Source organism: Caloenas nicobarica, chromosome 1, assembly GCF_036013445.1.
Source record: "Caloenas nicobarica isolate bCalNic1 chromosome 1, bCalNic1.hap1, whole genome shotgun sequence".
NCBI classification, from domain to species: Eukaryota; Metazoa; Chordata; class Aves; order Columbiformes; family Columbidae; genus Caloenas; species Caloenas nicobarica.
This window is the reverse complement of record NC_088245.1, coordinates 108,193,634-108,212,262: the sequence shown is the minus strand read 5'-3', so window position 1 is coordinate 108,212,262 and position 18,629 is coordinate 108,193,634. Positions and strand designations below refer to the sequence as shown.

At 38.5% G+C, this 18,629-nt stretch overlaps 1 protein-coding gene across 2 annotated transcripts in view; it reads left to right on the top strand.

Annotated features, from left to right (window-relative positions):
- MAP3K15 (mitogen-activated protein kinase kinase kinase 15) overlaps positions 1-18,629 on the top strand; it is a 91,122-nt gene that overhangs the window by 13,475 nt on the left and 59,018 nt on the right. For both annotated transcript variants that reach the window (XM_065629495.1, XM_065629486.1), the window contains exon 2: positions 15,612-15,751. In XM_065629495.1, coding sequence (XP_065485567.1) covers positions 15,612-15,751 — 140 coding nt within the window. The remainder of the gene's footprint in view (positions 1-15,611; positions 15,752-18,629) is intronic.

Below are 18,629 nucleotides of genomic sequence, written 5' to 3'. Positions count from 1 at the left end.
ACTTGCACATTAATAAAGATGCTCACTGCTTCTGCAGCCTTGGGTTTTTTTAGTTTTGTTTTTATTTTTCTTTGCTGATCATCCCCAAATCTTACTATGGTCTTTACCCAAAAGAAGAAGAGAAGGATGCTCCAGCAAGAAGTGCCAGAGACTTCATGAAGTCTGTTTGGGACTTTGGACAATGAAAGTACTCATAGATTGCTGATTTAAACAGCAGTGTAAAAACTTCAGCTGTGTGATAAATACAATGTTGCAAGAAATCAGCCTCAAAACAATACCTGTAGGGTTAAATTTACAAGAAAAAACCCAGTCTATCCTGGGATTTATTAAAAATAGGGGAAAATATTACACCATTGAGTACTTAAGCTGAGATTGTCAGCATCCATGCTGGGATTCATCTTGTGACAACTTTATGTATATGTATATTTTGGGGCAAACCATGCTAGACTACAATTAATAAATGCTGGAAACCATGTTTGGAGGCTGCTTTTAAAATCACAATTTCAGGTGATTCATCGTATCTGATGAATCACAATTTGGAAGTACTAGTGTTCCTCTGACTCTCTAGAGATCCTATGATGATTAGCTTTGGGTATCTTACTTTTAGTTATAATTTTAGTTAAAGTAGGGAAATCTAGAATGGATGTGCTGTGATAACAAATCAGCTGTGTTCATCCTTAATGTTCCCTGCCTACAAGCTGGAAGTAATAAGGTGTACTGTATTTATGTGATAGGTAAAGATTAGGTAGATGGTGGTTGTGACTTGCTTTGGAAAGGACAGCTTCTGCTGAAATTCTAGATTTTATTGATCACTACTTAATGCCTTGAAATTACTAGTTAATGCCTTGAAATAGATTTTCCTTTTTTTTTTTTTTTTTCATGGATGTTGCCTATTTTTGAAATCACACTGTACAGTAGTGCATAGGGATTTTTTCCTTAGTGCATGAAGTCTTTTAGGCTGGCACATAAAGCTTGTACTGCTTGCAGGAAAGCTAAATATAGCAGACTGAATCCATATCTGCCCAGCATCCAGAATATTAAATTAAGAACTCTGTATCTATATGCGAGTGCCAAGTCACTTGGCTCATGGAGGATGCAGTGGCTTTATGTAAACTTTATTTTGATTTGCACTTCAATATTACCGCCTTTCCTCAGTTAGCATTTTCCCTGTGCATAATTTATTGTGCTTTTATGTGAGTCCTAAATGAAAGTCTGGGAGTCTATCGATATAAAGAGGAAATCTGTAATCTAGTTATGAGAGGGGATACCTCAGTTTGGTACATGCAAGTTCCTAGTGCCCTTGATGTTTGTTTTTAAAGAAATATTTAGGAAAAAAGATTCAGAATAGGAAATTCTCATTTATCTGCGTATGCTATGTTTTTAATTCTTAAAGAAAAAAATAAAGGTCTTAGCTTAACCCAGACTTACGAACTTTAGTGTACTGAAATATTTTTTTCTTTCAATTTTAGTGCCTTTTATTTTGATTATTTTTCTTATCTCTTACATCGCTTCAGGCAGAAGATAGAGCTCAGCATAATTTTTTTTTTTTTAAATGTTTTTTATACAGGTTGTTGGCCTGTGTGTGACCCATTGGAGATATACAGATTTGGCAGGTATTTTGTTCTTTCCAGCCAAGATATTTAACATCAAATGATGCGTCACTCTCAAGTGGTTTAGTTTGGATAAATATCTGAAGCTTTGGAGCTTATCTAAATCTTCTTGGCCTAGAAATTGATTTGCCTGCAGTCGGAGAGGAGGAAATAGCCTTTTTGGTTGAATTTCATACTCAAGAATTCTTAATGTCACTTAAGCCAGATTATCCCATAAGCAATCTTTTTTTGATACTTCATTCCCTTTCACTGCCTTTTATGACCCAGTGAAGGAAGTGCAGAGGTGTAGGAGAAGTTAAATAAAGTTCACCTTTCTCATTTTTCTCCCCAAACTACAGGCCAGATCCAAATTAGGTTCAGGGTTGGGGTGTTTTTTCTGTATGCTCGTCCAAATGGCTCCCTCAGCTCTAGTAAACATTGCAGTAGAAATACTCTCAAGTGACACTTGGCACACATCTAGTACAGCAGACAAGTGTGAAGCACCTGGTTTTAATTCACTCCACTGTTTCTTTGCTTCTCTGCTATTAAATAAGGCAGAGAAAAGGCAGATTCTGTAGAATTAGTAGGCTTTTTGGCTTGCAGAGAAATTTTAGGAAATAATGTTATTCTTAATGACCTGGCATAGTGAAAAGTATGTATGATGTGAGACATCTACTCGTTATGACTGTCTAGCATCTATGTCAAATTTTTCAGTATACTAACTATACACAAACAGGGAAAATAACTGAACCAGGTATCTCCCTCAGATTATCTGTGATGAGTAAGTATTTTCATAGTGTCCTGGATATGTAGATTTGGAAGCCTTTTTCAATCAGTGATAATGAATTTGGGAGAAAGTGAGAAGGGACTGACTTCTGGAATCTTCATTTGCCTAGTGTCTGTGAATAACAAAAAGGGAAACAAATGTAGATTATTTAAATACTCTTTGAGAAGTTTTGAATGGTGCTTTGTTAGTATTCATTTAGGTATAAAGATTGAATGAGCACATGGGAAGTGCAAATATCTGTCTTTCTTGAGGTAGGATTCGGGCATGTTGATTGCTCTGCAGATGCTTATCTGTTTCGCTGATGGAAGACTACAGATGCTAAATCAGAGACTATATGAGTGATAACTCATGCTGAGGTACAACTGGATGATAAAATGGACTAGCTTAGGTAAAATATTAGGAATTTTCTTCCATCTAAAGGCATTGGGTTTGTTACAAACAACCTTTAAAATGAGGACTCTGTTTTTCAAAGCCACTTTTTGGGTTCCAGTGAGGTGTTTTGATTATTTTTTTTCCCCCCTGAAAATCAGAATCCTAATAACTGTATGGTCACGAAGTCCACCTCTGAAATCTCAGTTTATGTGACAAAGGTAGCATCATGCAGCAGCTATGGGGCAGAAAAAAGCAGTGATGGAATTCAGTTTTGCAGGCATTCAGCTGCCGAAGCCATGATACTGCCCTTTCTCTTCCTGCAATCTTGCCAGTCTCTTTCACCGTGTGGCTGCTCATCTTCTGCAGTCGCTGAGGCCATTGGGATCTGCTTTGTTCACCACACACCTCCCCGTCGCTTGTCTGCTATGAGCTGTGGTGTTTAAAAAAACTTCTCAGAATGTTGAGATTCTTCAGCATATTTCAACAATAATTAGGTAGTGAATATAGAGTATTTCACACTATGTGTTGGCTTTTTAAAGGAAGGATTGTTTTTCCTGAAACTTGCAATGATTAATGGTTGTTGCTTTTTGCATTATATGTAGTCAAATGATGGATGCCAACCTGCAACAGCAAATTGCTTTAATTTGCCTTTTTTTAAACAAACAAACAAACTTCTATTGGGTGCATTCTTACGAGGTTTAAATAACAGCCACTGTAAATTTAAACACTTTGTTTTGGCACTCAAGAAATATGATTATACAACAGTGTGGATGACTATTATTTAAGAGGTGGTGTTGTGGGGGAGTGATTTTAGGGTTCTTCTTGCTGCAGAACAACATTTAGATTTCTTAAAGAGAAGCACAACCTTAAAGAGTTCGGTGGCGGGTTTGCTCTAGTATTTACTGCATGGGGGAGATACACCAAACCGAGTATCACTTACCTTCTTTCCAGGCACGTGTATTTGTTCACGAAGCGAACCTTCAGGCGCCTTCTCTCCCTGAGGACTGTTCGCTCCAGGGGCTGTGTTTTGAAGCTCCGGAGGCAAACTCTCAGGTGACGTGTGTATCTGTCACGATGCAAACGTTCAGGGCTCTTCTTCCCCTGATAACTCTTCACTCCGGAGCCTGTAGTTAGAGCTCCAAAGGCAAACTTTCCGGGGAGACCCATAATCGCATGCAAAGTAGACTTCCAGGAAGCAAAATTTTCAGGAAAAATATTTAATGGAGTAAAATAACAAAAGGGCTGGCTCAAGCTGGGTACCTACACAGAGGTCCACCCAAGCATAGAAAACTACAAACTTTTACATCTTTACAGACCATTCACACCAAGATTCAGTCCAATAGCGAAATTTCACCACCAGGTCCTTTTGCTCCCCATCAGACCCTTTTTCCCTGACTCCACATGAGCCTTTGTTTTGTTCAGTTGTGGACATTGTTTTTGGTCCATATCCTTGAAGGTGCCGTTTTGTCTGGATAAATCCTTTCTTCTCAGCAAAGTGCAAAAATAGGGCCCGCTCTCCGGATGTCTGTGATGTCTCTGTGTTAGCCTTGGATCGTTGTTTTCCTAGTCAGTCCCATTTTTCCCAGCAAACTGCAAGCTAGACTTTATCTTGCAGGCGTTTAGTGTAGTCTGCAGTTACTTTTGGTAAATACAAGTAGGCCCTTACAGCTTAAAATTTTAGCAAATCTAGTCTACCAAGTAGCATGAATCAAAGAGCACACTAAAAATCATACAACCTTACATCTCTAAACAATCCATTACATTTGGTGTGCATCTATGTAAGCTAAATTATCAATACTGAACTTGAATTGGGCTCATCCACTGACCTGTGAGTAGTAAAACCATTGCCATACAGCTCACTTATGTAGCAGGGAGAGCTCAAAGTGGGCTCATCCAGGCTGTCGTATTTATAGAATGAAGTGGTTGACTCGTAGTCAAATTGCATACAGTGGGAAAAGTCTGCACGAGACTCCCTGCGCCCACAAGCCACCGGCGTTCAATGTGCCGGTCTGCTTCCCTGTGGGTCTCCTGGAAGGAGTTGTTGGCCTGGCTGCGGCTCAGGCCTTTCCCTCCTCTGGAGCCTGGAACAAACTGCTGCTGGTTTGGCTGGGGGCGTGTCGAGTGCATCCGCCATAGGTCTTTGTGTGTATATTATCTCAGCCCAGAGTATTTCCTACTACTTACAGAATCTAATGCAATTGTGTTTTATTGTATGATATGTAAAAGGTGAGTTTTCTTGAAATTAAGTTTTTAACCTTAATTTATTTCCATTTTTGTAAAGTCTGAGAGTTTCTTAAAGTGCTTTTCCAGGAGGCTAGTGGGAAGCCCGGCAGCTGATACCACTTACAGGACTGATAAACTGCAGTGACAGAGCTTCTAGCTGCTGCTCGCTAGCACTAAGGCAGAAATTACCAAGTTAAATATTGATTGAAGGATAAGAGGAGGGTAGAATGGGAAGAGAGAAGCAGAGGCTGTGGGTCGTGGGAAAGAGGCAGGAGTTGCAGGCAGGCATAAGCATTTATCTGCCTCTGTCTCAATTTCTAACCCAGGAGCTTGAAGGCTGTAATTTTACAAAGAAATGGTATAAATATTGATCTCTCGTGCATGTCACAACTTTCAAGGTGTGCAGACCTTGGCAAGACTCATCTGATGTGATTGTGGTTGGTAACTAAAGATCGGTGACTTTGATTGTGGCCCAGAGTGGGTAAATTTTTACAATCCTTCCTCCAGGAAGGGTGGCTGTGCAAAGGGGTGTGAACTGAGGGACTTTCCAGTGACAGTGTGTGCGAACATTCTTTTTTTTTTTTGTACTGTGATCTCTCATACCACTGTGAGTTAACTCCTTCAGACTTGAGTCTATGTTGTTGTCAGGACCTCACAAGCTATGGTATGGAAACAAACAAACAAAAAAAGGTGAAGCCTGTTACTGGCTTTAGAATGAATGTCATTGCCTTACAGAGAAATGTAATGCTTACATTTGGCTTAAAGGTAGTTTTACTGATAATTTAACTTGAGTATAAGCTTAGTCCATTGGCCAGGAGGTTATAGTCAATGTTTCAATGTAACTAAACAATCAGATTATACGAGTAGCAGAAAAGACTCTAGGCTGAGATAGTACATACAAACCCACCTCTTAAAGAATAGTCATCCACCCTGTTGTACAATCATATTTCTTGAGTGCCAAAACAAACAACATTATAAGCTGGGATTCACAAATGAGCTCCCAATTTATGGAAAACTCAAGAAAGAGTGAGGTGTTTCAGAGGCTCCTTTGGAAATCTTATCTGAGGGTTTGAATTGTGGCAGTCCTTCCTTTGCCTTTGCACAGGCAGAGAAACTGTGGATATAGTGGTGATGAGAAAGAGCTGTAGTCCTCTGTTGGCCACCAATTTGTTGGTCAGCTGGTGGGAACATCTGCAGGGAAATATCTGCTGAGATGATCTCATTCTTGACTGAAATGCCCTAATGGTTAATAAAATTCTTCAAAGCAGAGCTGCAAGGCTCTGTGGAGGAGGTTCATAGCACTGAACACCTTCAGTGTGGGTATCTGCATTTGGGTTTGAGTCCCTTCATAGTTAGTGGAGAGAAATGGGCACCTCTGGGCTGCAATTCATATAATCCTAAAGCGGACTTCTGACAGATCAGATGAATGGTGCTTTAAAAGTGATTTTCCACTCTCTGCATTGGCAATGAAGTGAGTGAAGACTGGCTCATCTGAGACCAAACATCTCCCCTGTGACTTTGACCAACTCACTGCTGAAATCTTGGCTTTGGAGTGAGCATCGTTTCATGAGACTAACAAGAATACTTCCAGCCGGCCTGACTCATCTGACAAATTTCTGTTTTGGTGCTTGGAAGCATTAAGGCTTCTTAATTTGGCCTGAGAAGCTGTTTAACTTTGGCCAGAAAAATAAGTTCTCCAACACAGTCTCAGCAGTGGCTGGTTGGTCTTAGTTAAATCTTTTAGGAAGGAAAACAACAACCTGAAGCAAAGGCTGGCAAAGTTAAAAAGGACTAAAACCAAAGCTTTGTAATGGAAAACATTAAATGACTTCTAAGCTTAGGCATATGCTCTTTACAGTGAATTATATATTTCCTAACTTCTGCAATTCAATGGTGCAAGAAAAGTTCTTTGAGGATTAATTCTTTGTTTCCTTCTTTCCCCAAACTACCAACTATTAAAAAAAAAAAAAAAAAAATTTCTGCATGACAGATTATTTTCAGGTGTTTCACTATTTCAATCCTGCAATATTTTTCTCCTTCATACTAGTGCAAAACCATTAAAATGCATTCTAAGTTTAGGTGCTCCATGTATTACATTAACTGCATTACTTTTCTTCCCACACCACTTCTTGTGGGTGCTGGTTTTGGCAGAGTCCAAGAGGCTTTCTTGAAAAAGATCAGTTAAAGAAATAATTAGCACATACATGCTCTCGACACAGTTTTTGCTTTTCTGGATCAGTAGAACTGCATTCTTATTTTAATGTAGTGCCTTGCCTTGTCTGAAACTTAGTTTTACTCTGAATTTATTAGATTTAAGAAACATCGGAGTGTTTCTTAAAGCTTTTGGATTTGGTATCCAAGGCTTTTGTAAGAATCCTTGCTTCCATTTAACAAAAAAGTTCCTAATATGCAACTGCAGGGGAAAGAATTGAAGGCTTCACGTGATGTATCTAATGAACAAGGAAACCCCCAAATATAAAAATAAATGAGAACTCAGATTACAGATCAACCCTTAGAACTGGCAGTGTTGCTCACCTGCTGTAATTTGTTCTTTTCCTTTCAACTAAAGTGCAATTCCTTGAGTGATTTAATTTTTGGAACAAATGGTTATTTTGATATGAAGGAGTATGCATTGATTATAAATGTGGCACAAATACTTCGTCACAGTTTAGAAAAAGGAATAGTTTTAGATACTAGGTTCTCTTGAATTGCAATAAATGCTACTGGAGCATGAAAAATATGTTCTAGTTCTATTTTTAATGCGTGTTCTCTGTACCAGAGGACAGATGACAGATGCGGTATCTGAGTACAAGTGTAAAGTAACACCACAGTGCTAACACGATTAGTGGCTGTGATGTTTGGGTCTGAATGTAACCCTGTTGTGGAGTTTGTCACATGAAATGGGTACTCATACAGAATTATGAAAGCCAGAGATCAACAATGGCCCCTCAATCTTGTCTGTGCTGTTGTTTTGGATGTTAGTCTGATTTTTGCGGTATCGTGAAGGTTGATTTTGCTGGATGGGAATTGCCAATTAATATTATAATGTCATATGTTGGGGAAAATAGCCTAAGACTATAATTTTCAAATGTTGTTGCCAAAAGCAAGTATTTGAAATTGAAAGAACAAAAGGTTACAGGTGACAACTGATCTCATGAGCAAGAAATTTCTTTCTGGTTATGACTAAACTAAATATGGTGTTTATATTCCTTACATTAAAATGCTTTCAGGCTCTGTGTACATGTTGCTGTGCTGCTTGCATTCATTACTGATTTCACTCCAGCTGCTGATGCCTCTGTGTCTTTCACACTGGATTATTCTCTTGGCTCCTTCGGACCTCACATGTCACCTCCTGCAGGACAACTATCCAAAAAGCACTCGCTCATGCACCATTGCAGGCTGCTGGGGGTTCTCCCAGTGCTTTGAATTTAAGACCTGTGAGGCACTTTTGTGATCTATACATGAAAAACTAGTGTGCCAGTTTCCTTATCTCCACTTTCAGAGTGCAAGCCAGCTTGAGTTTGAGTGCTCCAAATGTTTTAGATGTGTAGGAAGGAGGAGATGCCTTGCAGGGCTACGTGAAAGGACTCTCCAGCACGCACCCAAATGCTGTGGTTAGAAACAAACTTGGATGCCTGCTTTTCTTCCTCCTCCTTCTCCTTCTATGTGGATGTGCCCACTTTCCAAGCAAAGGCAGTGGGTCAGCTGAATCCAGCCTGTGAAGTGCCAGTTGGATGACTTTGCCCAACACAGCTGTTCTCAGGTGTGTCTCTGGAGGTGGGGTGCTGCCAGTTTTGGTGTGTTTGTATGTCAAGTGGAGCAAAGCAATCGTCCTAATTGTTGCAGTTAGTAATGCTGACATACAGTGGAAAGGCTCATCTGAAAAGTAAAGTTTTGGAGTTTCCTAGCGACAGCAAGGCTCTGGATTTGCCTGGTCCTTTCAGGAAGTTATTTAACAGCTGAATTTCCTTAGCCAAGAATGCTGCTTCTGCTCAGCTAATACATAGTTAAAATTACTTCTTCAGCACTCACAGTATTCACATTCACAGAGTAGAACAACTTCATGGGGAAGGGTGTGAAAACTGCTTTCCAGAGCAAGATTTGACACAGAGGAAGGAAGAAATGCAAAAGAAAGGTCTGACTTTCCCCCTCGTATTTGCTGTTCTGATAATGTTGGCTATTCTAAGGGCCCCAATTGTTAGGATTTTTTTTCCTTGCCTTCCATTTTGCTAGGTGAGAGAAGCAGAACTGATGCATTTTGATGTGTGGTGCAACTTTCTCAGCAGTAGATCATTTTGTAGCATAAAGCCTGTGGCAGATGAAGGTAAGATTAAAGCCACAACGGAGTAAAAGGCAAATAACAAGCTCAGTCTGAGAACACAAATTAGAGGTGTTGCACTGTTTTTGATAAAACAACATGTGCCTGAAATTGCCACTTTACAACAGTCTTTTTGTTTTCCTGAGCAAATAGACAAATGATGGATGAGCATGTTTCAGAACCTTTGCCATTTGATGCCCAGGTTTTCAAAATTCCTAAAACACTTAACAAATCCATTAAAGCTGTAAGAAGTGAGCTGTATCTGTTTAGATTTTGCTTCATGTTATAATCAGAGTGGCTGTGGATAGATAATACACCAGAATCTGAATCTAATTTTCTCTCTTGTCTTCCCAATATAATTATAGTTTTTAAAAAAGTGAATTAAAAATTATTTGGCCAATATTAAAGTTGTCTTCTTTCTCCAATTTGTGACTGGTGTCATTAATAAAACCTCCAAATCTCACTCTTTTCATCAGCACTTACTATATGTGAACAGAAATAAATCTTCTTTTTTTCCCAAATTAATATGAGTATTCATATCTAACTTAATTCTTAAATTTCCTGTCCTTTGAGTTCTCAGTTCCTTTGGCCTGTGAAATAAATGCTCTTTCCAAAGGAAGTGCCCTTGCTATGTCAAAAAGTGTCAGACCTCCACAGTGCATGTTTGTGTTTCCTTTTCTGAAGTAGGAAGTTGGCTGAAACTTTTTTCAGGCTGCAGCTGCAACTCAATTCTTGTGCAAAGGTTGATTGCAGCTTATAAAAAAAAAATCTTCCTTCTTAAAGTTACTTTGTGAGCAATTTCTAAACCATTACAGTGAATTTTAATTTTCGTGTTTACACAAAAGTGCAGCACTTGATTTTAATCTACAAGAAGTTAAGCCTAGTCTGAAATACACGAAATGGGTTTTTTAAAATGGTATTTAATGTGATTATGTCTACAAATCTGTATTGCAGGATAAATCTTTGCTGCCTAGTTGTTTTTTTATTTTTGTGACCAATTCTGGCCCTATAGCAAACCTGTGAAATTAGCGAAGTTCACGCTATAATATTAGAAACTTGAGGTTGAATTGAAATACTCTCGGTTTCAACCAGGAATACTTCAATTGAGAAAAAAGTTGTGTGTTTATGTCTCACGAGACTTCTATCTTCTAAGGCAACTTCTGGTTATTTTTTTGTATTTTACCATGTGATTGTGGTTGGAAGATTTTGTTGTTGTTAAATAAAACTAAGCAGATTATTACAGAATAGCATGATTTTAGAGCAGTGAGATTTTAATAAAACTCAATGCATTGTGAGAGCCATAATAGCATCATCAATGTTGACAGTGGGTGGTTTTACACTAAAATGGGCTTGGGTTTAGGATCTAATGGAAGGCACTCAGAGTTTGCTGGTATAACAAACTGTGCTGGAAAAATACCTTAACAATTTTGTTTGTAGTTACTACTATACTTTATTGCCTTGAGCTGTTCACTCTCCCAGTTTCTGGGAGTACAGTGTATGTTGAAGTTGAGAGTATTGTGCATTTTGTTTTAGCCTAAGTGAAAGCTTCAAAGGCTTCCTAGTTTTCAAATACACTTCAAATTTTACCATAAATGTTTCCTTATTAAAACTTTGGTATTATTTCCTTTAAAGGACCATGCGTTCATGCAGAAAAAAAAAATAATGTGTATCCTTAAATTATCCTTAAATTATGGATTCTTGAAGATAGTTATGAGGATTTTGTCTTCTGAAGAATAACTTGGACGGTTTCCTCAAACGGACTTTGTGGATAACACATTTGTTTATTTACTAACTATGGAGGACGCTGATGCAAATAGCCAGTAATCTGAAGCAATAGTGACCTGAAGGTTCATAACTTAGCAGGATGCTTGTGAATAAGAATGGACAGAGTTCTGCATTTTCCTCCAGTAAGGTTTCCATTGTCATGTTAAGTATTTTTTTTTCAATCTGTTATGTATAGATAGATTCCAAATGCTGAAAAACAACGAATCCATAATAATGGACTAAGATTCTTGCTTTCCACACAGATGAGGCTGGATGGAAGTGAGTCTTAGATTAGAAGTTGAAAGCAGTACAGACTTTTTCTGGCTCTTTCATCTCTTAGGCCTTCTAGATGCCATTTAACTTTCAGCATATTTCAGGCTATTTTTTAATTTTCTCTTGTTTACTGCTTTTAACTTAAAAATCCCAAAATCTGGTGCCAAAATTTCCTTTTGTTGTTGCTAGCTATGCCATAAATCATACAACAGTCACATGAAGACTTGTGATTTGCTTAGATCATTAAATTATATGATGCCTTCAGATTCATTCCAGATTGAGAAGTAAATCCTCTGGTTTTAGCCTATGTAATAATGTTGTTCCCGTTGAATTAGTGATTAGTTTCATAGCCTCCTGTTTAACCACATGTAATGGTCTCTGATCTTCATTTCAGTTGTCATAGTTAGTTCTCTCTATCCTGTCTGGTGTTTTCAGACAAGCTAGTGTTAAAATATGTAAACTATAGTATAAGAAATTATTTATGTGTTATCTACTGTAACAATGCAGACACCTAATCAAGATTGTACTATAATAGTTAACACTGATAAATTACCTTAATGCACTAAAAAATATTCACATAGCATAACTGTTTTGCAACAGGAAGAAAAGCCTAGACAAATGAACTGCAATCAGATACTTAATAAAGTGAGATAAGTTTTAGGGTTTGTAACAAAAGTGTTTTAGGGTTTGTAACAAAAGTATTTTCAGGATGAAAATAGCTTCATGCGCAACTATGAGAGAACAAAAAGTTGAAAAGATCTCTTATGTTTAAGAAGAAATGAGGAAGGACCCATTTTTATGAGTATTTTCTTTTGAATGCTGCAGAAATGAAGGAATAAGTTTAAATGTTCTGTTCCAGAAACATCCCAAATTGGTCATGTGCAACATTAAGCACATCCCTGCATTGTAAAGATATTTGCACTTCACTTGGAAACCTGTCTTTATGGAGGGGCTGTACCTTCCCTTGCTCTCTTCCCTTCTGAACAGAGGAAACCATATCCGTTGGTCTTTTAGATCTATGTGAAATGTTTCATTATTGCATAAAATTCCTCATACATTAAAAGATTTGATCAAAGCTGGCATTAGCTCTTGCTTCACACTTGTCTATAATGGAGGAGGTTGAACCTAAATTTGGAAGGGGAAGCCCCGAAGTGTGTTTGACTGAACAGACTCTTCTGATACAGAGGGTGGGAGTTGAGGATGAAGTGTGATTGACGTATGTTTCTATTAATAAATCAAGCTTTGCAAATCAGATACTAGTGTTGTAGTATTTCTTTTTATGTGTCTCGGGAAGTCTAAGGGAATTCTTATCTCTTTCTTATCAGCCATATTAAGTGTGTGGTTGAAGTACATGGCCCTATGTCTCTGTTTAAAGACCTATAGATGAAAGACTTTAGTATAAATCATAAGAAAAATACAGGAAAACTGAAACAGAAATATTTGTGGTGTCACATATTGGCATTGTTCATTGAGAGATTCACAGAACTGCCTACACCGAGAAGAAGAGATGTAACCCTGAAAGCAGTAGTATTATAGTGGGGAGCGTGCTTGGACTCAGTGGTCAGGGCCACTGAACACCATACTCTCAGCACCCCGTCCATGGGCTAGGTCTCAGGGTTCTGCTTCTTTAATAAGCATTTGTTGTTGGTCATCTGTTCTCCACCTAAATTTGTATTCATTTCTTGAGCTCACTGGACTCAAGCTACATTTCATTAGCATGTTAGTAAAGCTGGTTTGTCAGTAGATCTCATTCCTCCCTGCCCCGAGCCTACTGCTGTTCCTGCTGGAGAGTCTTGGGGAGCTCTCTGGGAACTCAGCTTCTCATGACTGCTCTGGTCCACAGCCACCAGCACTTCTGATGCTCTGCTTCTGTCTGCCATCATTTGCTTCTGTGTCATCCCTCGATTTCCATGATCTGATTGGATCCATTCAATTATCTTCCTCAGGCTTTTTTTCCCTTGCATGAATATTTTAATGATACCATCTTCATCTCCTTGGCTAGCTTTCAATTTGTTTTCTTTTTATTATTTATTTTTATTATATATTCCTGTATGTGTTTATGAGGTGTGAATAAACAAGAAAAAACTGGCTCTCCTGAATCTCCTTTTATCAGTGTGAATGAATATCCAAGCGATGAATAATCACCCATTTTAATGCAGATGCTTACTTCTGTTCTTATGTTCATTTAATGTGTTTCTGATGCTACTTACATTGTTACCTAGCAGCAGTCAATAGAAGACCAATTTCAGTTGTAGACTACTACATGTGGTAATGAACTGTGTATAGCCTTGTTTCAATAAACTCTGTTATGGATCATTGCTCACATTGTATTGTAAAATGCAATATCTATGTGCTATGTGAACACATTGTCTAAATTCTCTTACCAGGATGATGATTTTGATCTCACAGCACTCTAGTTCCACAAAAACAGTTTATACAAGTGCTAAAAGCAGTCCAAGCTCTTAGACTTTTTTTTTTCCTAGATGGTATTTAATTCTATGTCTACTTGTTAGTTTGTTGTAATTTTTGTTTTATAGATTATTTATGTTTTCCAAAATGATTTTGTAATATTGAGGCCATCTAGATTTGCATGTGTGTACAGAGCTGGGATTTACTGCTTCAAGCCCACTCGGTTTGTTTGACCCTGCAGTGTGCAGTATAGTAAGAATTTTGTCCATGCTGCAGAGAGCTGGCTAAACTGGGAAGATCGTCAGTGGATGATGTGGGATTTGAGGTTCCACAGGAATAAGGGAATTTTCTCATGTTGCCATGATTTTATGATTAGGGGGGGATTCTTTCCTCTCCCTTTCCTCTCCCTTTCCTTTTTCTTTTGATGGGGAGAGGAGTGTGTTTAGATTTTTGTGGGGTTTTTTTGTTTGGGTTTGGGTTTGTGTGGTTTTTTTTTTCCTTCCTCTTATTGAATAGTGATGTGTTGGTTTTAAGGTAGCTCATTGTCTTTGGACGTAAAACGTTTCTTGTGCTTTAACAGGGAGTCTGCTAGTAACCAGAGAGACTGGCTGACCCCAGTGTGGTGTGTTAGGATAGCCTGATGGAGTTATACAGGAGAGTATATTCATTGCAGGGTTTTCCAAGAACTTGCATACTAAGTATGAGGTGTTGATTCTTGTGATATGGAACCTCGGTGAAGCTCAGGTAAACTGGCTGCTGCGTTTGGATCTTATACATCAGATCTGCTTTTAGATTTCTTGTTTAGTAGTAGCTCACCCTTCTCTGTCATTCCCTGTGGGTACAGACGCTGTTTGTTTCCCCTTCAGAGATGTAGGATTTACTGCCCAGCTGCACTGAGTCTCTGGAATCTGTTTTCACTTGAGTCCCCTGTAGTTTCAAGGCCAACACTCTAGTCTTATGAATACTTTGGGTTTAAGTTCATCCATCTGTCCCATAGCGGTGAAAGCAGACAGACTTATAGATACAGACCTTTAAAAAGTTTTAAAACAAAATTTTCTTAGGTAGCGTAGAGGATATAAGGAACAAGGAAAAAACCTCAGTTAAATGTCATCCAGATCCCTCTTGTCTCTGTACTGGCCTTCAGGCATATATGAAAACCAAATTGTGAACTCGGAATCTTTTGCCTGTATCTCAGCTGTTCTGCACAATGTGGGATTTTTCTCCTTAGCATTCTGTATAGGTCATCTTCGACTGACATACTTTTTTTACTTTTGTTTCTGACTGGAATACTACCTAAAAGCAGTGGAAGTCTTGCTTTGGCTACTTGTGGTTGAATCCCCTCATTTCTGCACCCCACATCTTGTTTGTAGCTTTTAAGAGTCAGCTTTCACAGTCATTTATTTTTCTCCTGTTTAGTGATTTCCTGTTCCTCTAAACCCCAGCTTCTTGAGATAAACTTGATCTTGTAGTTTTCCCTAGTTTTCTGGTACGTTATTGTTCTTGGAGGTTCCACCTGAAGCTTTGGAGCCTTCCATTGTATAGGGCGATCAGGCTGTCAGACATGGCTCAGAGAACAAACACAGAACTGCTGCTTCACCTGAGGTATTCCTGATGCAGTGATTTCAAAACCTCAAGCAGAATTCATAAACTCTGTCTCCCAGTTACTGTAACACTGATAATTTCCTGAGTAGGTTCTTCATATGACTGCTAAAATTTACTTCTACCATGGCAAAATGATCCTTGTTTGAATATATTGACTTTGTCTGTCCAAATGTATGTGTAATTTCAGGATTTATTTTAAGTCTTGTGTTAGAATAAAATTGGTTTTAAGATCATTATTTTTTTAACACTTTCCCCCCTCCCTTTCTCATTTCAGATGTTGCAGTTGTGGACATGAGTGATATTTCCAAGCAGCCATCACTGTTCTACCACCTTGGCGTGCGTGAAAGCTTTGACATGGCTAACAATGTCATACTCTACCATGACACTGATGCCGACACTGCTCAGTCTCTCAAAGTAAGGTTCTCAAAATCTGCTTCATTTCTGAAATATCTTTACATACCTGAATCTGCAAATGTTTGTGTTTTTTCGAAACTTCTGTTGAATGTGATTTCCTGATGGCTACGTAACAAAATCATGTTGAGGAAAAAACAGCTTCTAGCAAAACCAGTAATGATTAGAATAGTACAAAAGCTTGTTTATAAGAGAAGGACCATAGTTTGGTACTGATTTTACTTCAGATGGTTAGACTTGGGAGTGAGAATGCAGGTCTGATTTTTTTTTTTTTCCTTCCTTTCCCTCTTTTAATTAGAGTACATCTAAAAAAAATGTTATGAGCTGTGTAACAACAACACTTGAACAAGGGCTGTATTGCAACCTCCTCCTACTATTGAAACACTTCTGTCAGATGAAGCTTGTATCTCCTAGGTGCTGAGTAGCTAAGACTACAGGAATTTCCTTTTTATTACTGTTTGGAAAAAAAAAATCCTCACCAATTCTTTTTATAGGCCTGCTGTTCATTTTTTAGTAGGATAATACATGCTATACACTCAAGTCTTGAAATTGCTGTTCTGGATGCAAGTCATATATTGTGGATGTTTCTGTCTTTCTCAGTGGAGGTTCTATTTAGTTTAGATTACATTCTACTTTTATCATCTGTGTCATCACCTACTGCTGCTTTCAATAACATATATTTTCTTGCTGCCTTCACTGAGAGCAGTGTTGTTCATGCTTTATGGGTTTTTTTTCCTTATTTTAAGTTATTGCCCCTAACTACTTTATATTTTTCACACCATCAATGACCAAAAATCCTTTTTGGAATTCTCAAACCTCTCTTGATCCTGTAAGAATATTAAGTTTAATCTTAATTTGGTATAAGTTTCCTCCTCTTTTCCCAGAAAAGCTCTATTCTGCCACAGCTTCTTTTTCCTCTTTTCTCCACTCAGTATCATTGATTTTACTCTGATGTGTCTACTGTCCCATATGTCCTTTTTTCAGGTGGTGGTCCACATGCACATTCTGTGTGACCTGGAGTCACAAGAGCGCAGTGTTCGAGTGGCTTACGATCTTTGCTCAAAGAGGTTATCCATGCAGTTATGTGCTAAGGCATACTTGCATACCCTCCATTCCTTTAGCTAATCTGAGTGGGCAGGCATGCAACTTTTCATCCTGCGTTGTTAATATACCTGACTGCAAAGAGATCTTTCATTTTTATTTTTCATTAACACATTTTCACCCTTCTTTTTTGCTGTCAGTCAGATGTTCTGGGCAATCTTCAGATAGCTTGTTTCCAGAACTTGTAAGTCTTCGCAGTGTCAGTTCTGGGGCTTTTTTCCTGAGAATGTAAAGCTCAAGAACAAGTCTGTGGACCTGGGAACACTGGGGCATGACTGGGTCATGTAAGGCTAGAAAAGCTGTTATCTGCTTTTATCTCTTTTCTTCTAGGAACTCTGTCAGCATCACTGATCTCTTCCTCATCTCCCAGTTGTTTGCATAACCTCCTTGGCCTACATAGGCCCCAGCATATCTTACTATGGGATCAGAAGGCTTTATTTAAGTTGCTGGAACCAAGTAGAGGAGATCTTCTGGGTCAAGTGCTAGAGTAGTTTAAGCAGGGCACTGGGACATGGTTCAGTCCTACCCTGATGTCCCTGATACCCCTTCTGCAATTGAGCCCCACTTAAGTGTAGGATATCATTCAAATATGCTAATACACCTTTCTTAGGAATTCTTCAGAAGGTAGATAGGGATTGTTCTTCTGGTCTTTCAGTGAAGAACAGTTCACAATGCATTTCATGGCTTAGGTGCTGGATAGTTCTCAGAAGAGTTCATTTCTCCCTGCTGAGAAAGATCTTTATCTGCAGTAGATAAAGCTCTACTGGTGATACTTGCTTAGCTAGACAGACAAATTAATTTTCAGATAGGTGATATTTCAGATGTCTAAGCCTTCCATTCCTTTTGTTCAGAGGTATTTTATTAGGCTTAAGGAGTTTAAGTTAATCAGTAATTCTGTTTAGGTTTTGGTACCTTAATATGTATTTTTGACCATCTGCTGGTGTTTCCTTATTCTCAGGTTTATGACTGATTTGGTGAGGAGTTCTTCCCTTCCCTTCAGGAATTTATTACTTGGATCCAGGTTGCTGTGCATGCCTCTTAAGAGTGGCTAGCCTAAGTGTTATAAAGATCATACTCATGACTGTTGTTACTTCTACTGGGAAGATTTGTGAAGTTCAGGCACCCTGACTTAGTATAGCTTATTTCTTAGGACCTATCCTGAAATTGTCCCAAGAGCTGTGTCTTCCATTTCACCAATGTTCTTTCCAAAACAACCTAGTTCCAAGCATGTAAAAGACTGTATAATCCAGATTTCAAGAGCGTCATATTTGTGGAACTAAACCTTTTAGATGGTCCCTGATATGTTGTCTGTTGTTGAGGAAACAGGCACGATCATTTCTGTACAGTGGTTGTCCAAGTGGATTTCAGGCTGTCAGATGTGAAGTTGCTCAAGCAGAATCATTTTAGGTTGTCAGAGCACATACAATTAAATTATATCCATAATCCCGCATAGAAACTCTTTAGTTTCACCAGGCAGTGTTCGTTGGACATGTAGGCCATCACTAGAAGGAGGATGGGGTTACTTACCAGCAACTGAAAATCTTTGTGGTTTGATTTACATGCCTATTAGTTCATCATCTGCCTCATAGTTTCAATATCTCTCTTTAGACTTTAAGGTGAGAAGAATTAGAGTGTTGGAAGAATGTGTTGGTCTGTGCCCATCCAGGCAGGAAAGGGGCCTAGGTATCTTAAGGGTACTCTTTCAGAGAAAAAAAATCTCCAGCTTTGAATGATTTTTTTCTCACAAATGCCCGATGTGTGACTGGGTATGTGGAGTGTT